This window comes from Ornithorhynchus anatinus, chromosome 19 (assembly GCF_004115215.2).
Source record: "Ornithorhynchus anatinus isolate Pmale09 chromosome 19, mOrnAna1.pri.v4, whole genome shotgun sequence".
Classification (NCBI taxonomy): domain Eukaryota; kingdom Metazoa; phylum Chordata; class Mammalia; order Monotremata; family Ornithorhynchidae; genus Ornithorhynchus; species Ornithorhynchus anatinus.
Window position 1 is genome coordinate 6,307,626 of NC_041746.1, and position 7,867 is coordinate 6,315,492.

The 7,867-nt window shown below is 41.9% G+C and overlaps 1 protein-coding gene across 1 annotated transcript in view; it reads left to right on the plus strand.

The window, feature by feature from the left end:
• Positions 1–2,451, plus strand: part of WDR26 (WD repeat domain 26) — a 40,531-nt gene extending 38,080 nt beyond the window's left edge. Inside the window, exon 14 of the mRNA XM_029047597.2 lies at positions 1,103–2,451. Coding sequence (XP_028903430.1) covers positions 1,103–1,179 — 77 coding nt within the window. The 3' untranslated portion in view covers positions 1,180–2,451. The remainder of the gene's footprint in view (positions 1–1,102) is intronic.
• The last annotated feature ends 5,416 nt before the right edge of the window (positions 2,452–7,867 follow it).

Sequence of the window (7,867 nt, forward strand, 5' to 3'; positions counted from 1 at the left end):
ATGCTTCTGAAGCTTAGTAAAAAAAACACTCTAAGTGGAGATGAGGTACATTTTACAAGAACATCGCTCCATTAAAGTGGAGCTAACACAACTATGCAAAGGTTTCTATATCAGCTAGGTGAGTTAATTTTCCAAGTCTGTCTTACTGGCAGTTTCCTGTATACACTGGTACTTGCAGTGCCAATTTACTCAACACCTGTTTCTTACATATGCTGTACAGTGACTGTACCAGAATGATGAAACTTGTATGGCAGAGCAACCTAGGGTTTTATTGGTACTGAAAACCTGACTCTGGCATTGTCAAAAAATCCACAAGCAGTTAATGAAAGCTTTTGAAGAAGGCTACAGGCTAAAAGAAAGAGGAAGTAGCCTAAAATTTCTCAGTCACCACAAGATACTAACCAATGTGAGAACTGAAAAGTACCAATACTTTTTGCATTGTAGACCAAAATGGAGACTAGCTCTGACCAAAATCAGGTTAGGCTCATCTGCAACAGGTTAATTTCCATGTGCTTAAAAATGTTTCTAGTCTGGGGTCTGAAGGCTAGTGGAAAAGTATGAGAGATTCTCATTTCCAAACAATCAGTAACTTTCCCCTGCCCCCCAAAAAAATATTGGACTCTCTGGGTAGGAGTGAGAAATGTGTGCTGTTGGGGTGAGAGGATCCAGAAGCTATTAGGGGGATACCAACAAGCTTGTATTTTTGCTCCTTGACTTTAGTAGCTGATGGTTAGAACTCATAGAGGCCACACAAATGCTCATTGGCATGGTAAATTCTACATTATTAACCTGGATCAGGTAAGTAGTCTGAAGATGGAGGCCAAAGAGAAAATATAACTAATTCTGGAACTGCCATTCCAAATTGTTCCCTTTAAGGTGAAGGGAAAGTTCTATCCAGTTGATAGCTTTAAATACAAGCTTGAAAGACAATTACTCAATTCTGAATATTTTTCACAATCAAATTACCTGAAGAATTTTGAAGTGCTCTACAATTAGGAGTGTTTTGCCTTCAGTGGCATTACGTGACGTTAATAGAAAATCCTTCTTCCCCCTCTCCAACCCTACCCCAACCCCCTTCCCGTTTCAAAATTTTCTTTTTTAGGATTTTGGTTCCTGCAAACCAGAACTGACCCTATCACCTCTGCCTCACAGTGGGTAAATATACGGTACATCTGTTGATTCCCCCAAAGGGGAAAATATCCATGTTAATCTCTTCACAACAGGAGGATAGTTGACTGAGGGAGAAAGACATTTTTCTTGATATTTTTTGAACCCCCATCCCAAAACATGGAATTATTTTCATTTATTTATTTGGATTCATTTCTACTATTTAAATAGCAATCCATTTGGTTTTCCCTCCAAATTCAATACTTGAATCCATTTTTGCAACTATATCTGATTTAATCTGCTAATTTTGAAAACAATTAGCACATTTTCATTAACACTTAGACACTTTTAAATTTTTTAGCATTCAACTAATGCTATAGTAGCTGCCTCTAGTTGCTAAAACAAACTATAATCCCATTTCCTGTCTCTTTAATCCAGGTAATCTGGATTCATTAAAACCAAGAGCTGAAGGAGTATAAGAGAGAGTGAGTGTGTGTGTGTATGTGTGAATGTATGTGTGAGCGTGTACTGCATTAGTCATGGGACTAATAGTTCTAGTTAAAGTTCTCGTCATGTTTAACTGAAAACTTTTAAAGTCTTGTGCATATGTGAAGTGCCCTCTCTGCCTTTAGGTTTGGTTGATACCAGTATATTTTTATAAGATTGAAATTCAATGTGCCCCATCTTTTACTTAAATAATTTTCATTATTAGGATAAATGTATTAGATTTGAATCTTAACATTTTTAGGCACAGATGGAAAAAAATTATTGGCTCCTTGAAAACGTATGGGGAAAAAAATGGATCCACAAAGCATGTATGTACTTACAAACCAAGCTGTAGAGATCAAGAAAAGAACTTTATTGTTGATCTCAAGATTTCTAAATTGTCAAGATTTATATGGAGTTGTGGTGGAACTAGTTAACACTTAGAGCTTTTGGTATGTAATGACTATTTGCTATGGACTGATATTAAATGTTTCAAAGGATTGCATTATTAAACTTTCTCAGTTTTTGTTACTTTCTTCTCAGATTATATTTAGTAGTTTAAATTTCTTTGCTATATTACATTAAAGCATAAGAACTTTGGGTCTCGATATTTATTTTCACTTGTTTTACTAATTATTACCAGAACACCCTTTGTTAACTTTTTTATTTTATAAATGTGTAGTATATTAAACATATCTTAAATTTTTTGGTTTGATTGGAACTACATTAACTCTTGATTTGTTTTACTAGGGTTTTTAAAAAAAAAAATTACACTTTTTCCATGTCGGTGCACAGCACTTAACAGAAATCGTTTGTATTCCCTTTCTTTCAATTCAATAAACAGAATGAATAACTGGATTGAATAGTTCTTAGTCTTTTAACCCTCTTATACTTTTGTTTTTAATATGGATTTTATTTTTTTTTAGGATTTGAATTTTCTTTACTTGGAAGCAGTTGACTCATGTCTCTTAATTTAGTCCATATTTGGATGAAGCTGAATTTGGTAGCCTTTTGGCTCAAAAAATAATTCATCAGAGCTGAGTATAAAGTAGGTTTTCATAGGTTCTCTTTTACCATTATGGTGAGTGATCCTTTCAGGTGTTTTTTAGGGCAGACAGTCCATATGCCCATCTTTCTACCCACACTGGCATATGTGGATCAGATCTGACCATCAAAAGTATTTTTCTTGGAGGGTGATAGTCAGCTATAGAGGTGTGTATAGAGAAGAATCACATATTATTGTACAAAAGTATCTGAGTACATAATATGCAACTAAGCAAGGGTCTTAATTCGTGGGCATTGGTCTGTTTGTTCTTAGCCATTGTTATAAGATTTTTCTGTCTTCAGGAACCTGGGCATCAGAGTCAGCCACAATTCTGAACTTCATAATGTGAACTGTATAGTACAATAAGGTGCCGTAGGGAAAGAGTATAAATTTATGCTTCACAATCAGTCAATTGTATTTATTGAGTGCTTACTGTTTTCAGAACACTAAACACTTGGAAGAGTTCAGTACAACAGAGATGTGAACGTTTCCTGCCCACAAGGAGCATACAGTCTAGTGGGGGGAGAAAAGACAGTAAAATAAAGTATGCTTGTATATATAAAGTGCTGTGGGGCCGAGGGTGGGGTGATTATCAAGTGCTTAAAGGTACAAATCCAGAGTTGACAGAGGAGGAAAAGAGAATAGTGGAGATGAGGGATTAGCCTCTAGGAAGATATGTGATTTTTGGTAAGGCTCTGAAAATGGGGAGAGTGGTGATCTGTCAAATGTGAAGTGGGCGGGAGGTCCCAAAGTGACTTCATTTTTTTTCTTCTAAGAAAAATCCTGCCGGCTCATTGGTCTTATTTGAGAGAGATGGTGGTTTCTAGGCTACGCAAATAACATGAACTGGCAAACGGAAATGTGTGACAGTTGTGTTGCTCTGTGGCAAAAATGTTCTTCTGGAAGGGACTTAAGCCTGTTGACCATTTCACCTTAATGGGATGTATCTTCTTGTTGCTAAACAGAGGGAAAAATTTTTCCCATTTTGTTTTCATTTGGGGTCGTACCTACTCCCTCCCTTCTGCCCTTCTACCCTTTTACTCTCACCCTTTTCTATCATATGGAGTTAAAACACCTAGCAAGACTGTTTTTGTCCACTTTCTGCCATATTTCAAAGAGTAGAAACAGTGATGCAAAGCTATCAGAGGAGTGCTCAATTGTAGTAAAGCCAACCCAATAGAGAGCTATTATGCTAAGACCCCACTGAACTCTTTTTCACCATGGCAGAGATGAACTTGATGATCTCTTAAACCTGCCTTGTAGTTTAGCAGCTTCATTTAGTGTTGGATATGGGCAATTTTTTCAAAAGACTATAAAAAGCTTCCAGAAAGGTAGACCTAAAGTTCCTGACCTGGGGGATCAAGGTTATGTTGAATTATTATGTTTAGTGTTGGTAGTTTCTATCCATTGTGTCCATAAATTTGCTTTTTTCTGGAAAACAATACTCTTCTTGGAAGTGACTTGTATTAACTGAACTGCTCCACCACAACTTGGTATTAATTTCGTAGTAGATTACCACAGATTATGGGGGCCCAACTTTTTTTTTTTTTAAAGAAGATGGTAGAGACAGTTGTAGCTCAAGATTTCCATCCATGACCTGCTATCAGATCACAAAATAATTCTGATCAAATCTCACCACTTTTCCCCTCCAGTTTTAAAATGGGTAGAATTTGGGGTTGCCCTCAGAGTGTGTGTGCATGTGTATGTGTAGAAGATACAGCCTTTTTGATAGCTCTTTCAAGCTCCTTTGGATAATTGATGGATTTAAGTACTCCAACAACTAAAAACTAAACTATTAAACCATTATTGAATGATTAGGGGAAAAAAACTGCCTTTTGCACAAAAGATAGCACTTAGCTGTTGAGTTCCACATCATTGTATATGTTAAGATGAAGACCTGCAAGTCTTAAAGCAATAAAAATCCCTCATCGCTCTTCTGTCATGACTCTTTTCATTCATTCATTCAATAGTATTTATTGAGCGCTTACTATGTGCAGAGCACTGTACTAAGCGCTTGGGATGAACAAGTCGGCAACAGATAGAGACAGTCCCTGCCGTTTGACGGGCTTACAGTCTAATCGGGGGAAACGGACAGACAAGAACGATGGCACTAAACAGCGTCAAGGGGAAGAACATCTCGTAAAAACAATGGCAACTAAATAGAATCAAGGCGATGTACAATTCATTAACAAAATAAATAGGGTAACGAAAATATATACAGTTGAGTGGACGAGTACAGTGCTGTGGGGATGGGAAGGGAGAGGTGGAGGAGCAGAGGGAAAAGGGGAAAATGAGGCTTTAGCTGCGGAGAGGTAAAGGGGGGATGGCAGAGGGAGTAGAGGGGGAAGAGGAGCTCAGTCTGGGAAGGCCTCTTGGAGGAGGTGATTTTTAAGTAAGGTTTTGAAGAGGGAAAGAGAATCAGTTTGGCGGAGGTGAGGAGGGAGGGCGTTCCAGGACCGCGGGAGGACGTGACCCAGGGGTCGACGGCGGGATAGGCGAGACCGAGGGACGGCGAGGAGGTGGGCGGCAGAGGAGCGGAGCGTGCAGGGTGGGCGGTAGAAAGAGAGAAGGGAGGAGAGGTAGGAAGGGGCAAGGTGATGGAGAGCCTTGAAGCCTAGAGTGAGGAGTTTTTGTTTGGAGCGGAGGTCGATAGGCAACCACCGGAGTTGTTTAAGAAGGGGAGTGACATGCCCAGATCGTTTCTGCAGGAAGATGAGCTGGGCAGCGGAGTGAAGAATAGACCGGAGCGGGGCGAGAGAGGAGGAAGGGAGGTCAGAGAGAAGGCTGACACAGTAGTCTAGCCAGGATATAACGAGAGCCCACAATAGTAAGGTAGCCGTTTGGGTGGAGAGGAAAGGGCGGATCTTGGCGATATTGTAGAGGTGAAACCGGCAGGTCTCGGTAACGGATAGGATGTGTGGGGTGAACGAGAGGGACGAGTCAAGGATGACACCGAGATTGCGGGCCTGCGGGACGGGAAGGATGGTCGTGCCATCCACGGTGATGGAGAAGTCTGGGAGCGGACCGGGCTCGGGAGGGAAGATGAGGAGCTCAGTCTTGCTCATGTTGAGTTTTAGGTGGCGGGCCGACATCCAGGTGGAGACGTCCCGGAGGCAGGAGGAGATGCGAGCCCGAAGGGAGGAGGAGAGGACAGGGGCGGAGATGTAGATCTGCGTGTCATCTGCGTAGAGATGGTAGTCAAAGCCGTGAGAGCGGATGAGTTCACCGAGGGAGTGAGTGTAAATGGAGAACAGAAGAGGGCCAAGAACTGACCCTTGAGGAACTCCAACAGTTAAAGGATGGGAGGGGGAGGAGGCTCCAGCGTAGGAGACCGAGAATGATCGGCCAGAGAGGACTCTTGGCAGTGATGGGCTGCAACTTGACTTGCTCTGGTGAGAGCCCCGCAGCCCATGTCTCAATCCATAGTAGGGTGGAGTTGGTGGTGGTGGAGGAGGAGGGACAGGTTAGACTCCCCTGAGTACATGGGAATATCAGCTCTACGATTCTTCCTACTGTATGATTTTGGCTTTGATAAAGGATTGTGGGAGAGGGGATGGGATGGGGGTTGGAAAAATGGATTGTGCCAGGGACATAGGGACTGAAAGTTGCCCCTTACCTAAACACATTCTGAAGTTTGGCTACAGCAACCTTCACAGGTCATGTAGTTTTAGCTTCTATCCACTCGAAATGATACAGCTTGGGTGCTGCTTTCAAGGTGAATACCTGCTCTCTTCCTTTCCCCTCCATCCCATAATCAGGTTCTCTGACCACTCCTTATGCTCACTAGTTCTGTGTGGGATTGTCTATCAGGCAGAGGGTTTCTTCCCGCAGGAATTAAAAGAATAGAGGGAAGATGTCATCCTTCCCCACCACCTAACCTAGGTTCAGAGAAACAAGCTGCACAGCTGCTGCTCATCCCTGTAGGAGAAAGAGGTGGGGCAGGGAGGTATTCCTATGTGACTTCCATTTTTTTATATTTTTGCAGTAAGACTTCTGGTGACACCACACACACACAAATTTAAGCTTTCCTACTTTGAACAGCTTGATTCCTTTTAAAAACGTTAAGGAAGGGGCAAGGCTCCTCCCAGTAGAAGAGACTAGGTAGGTTTACAAATAAAGTTCACTAACACCTTGAGTATTTCATCATCCTGTGGGCTTCTGCATAATAAAGGTTACCACCTGAAGCCCTGAGCAGGCAGTAACCTGATGTACTATCAGGGATCTGCTTCCAGGCTAACATGGACCTATGGGGGAAGCTCAAAGTAGTGGTCCCTTGGACTACAGCAAGAAGATGGGGGAAAAAAAAGCTTCATCTTCTAATGTGTGAACCTGTGTACTGTACTTGTTTGGATATTGAGCTATGGCAGGCAGTTGATCATTAATAATCCTCTTGGTTGTAAAGGATGATTCAGCCATTATGCAAATTACCTGTCTAGGTCAATGCCAAACTCGGGTTGGGAAGGCTGGGAAGAGGCAGAGGAAGGGAGTAAGGCATCAGGCCATCCAAGCGCTTAGTACAGTACCAAGTGCTTAGTAAAGTGCTTTGCACACAGTAAGCACTCAAATATGATTGAATGAACTTGGGGGAGGTGTGGGGCGGGGGCGGGAGCAGCAGAGCAGAACCCTGCTGTGAGAGAAAGCATGGCTGTGGCACCCAGGGGCAGTTGAAGATTGCCATGGAGAAGGGCAGGAACTGAGAGATTTCAGTGTCAAGGTATAGTTTTGCTTTTATAAAAATGCTGCTTAGGAGTGAAGCAGTTCAAACCACAAACCAAGTCCAAAGGACAACTTGATAGCTTAATTTGGTTTTATGGGTGGCAAGTGGTTCTGAAAAGGTTAATAACCCCTCATTAAGCATTACTCCCTAGAGCACCTTAAGCACTTTGAGCCTCCCACTTTACTTTGTAGCACTCAGCTGCCTTGCTGTAAACCTCCCCAATGTGCATACCACATACACCCCCCTCCACCCCCACACACCTCTTTAAAAGTTAACTTCCCTGGTACTTCTCCTCCTTTAGTGACAGGTAGCAGCTCAGAAATCCTCCAGTGGATGTATTTAAACACTGGGGAAAAGGAATGTGTAGTCAGTGGCTACAAATTGATCAATTAACAAAAAATCATCTAAGCCTAATGGAAGTACCCCTTCTGATGCTTAGAGCTACTGCAAGAAAGGGGGTGAGGGGAAAAGGGAATAATGTGAGGAGCAGCTTTTAATAAAAACAACTTATC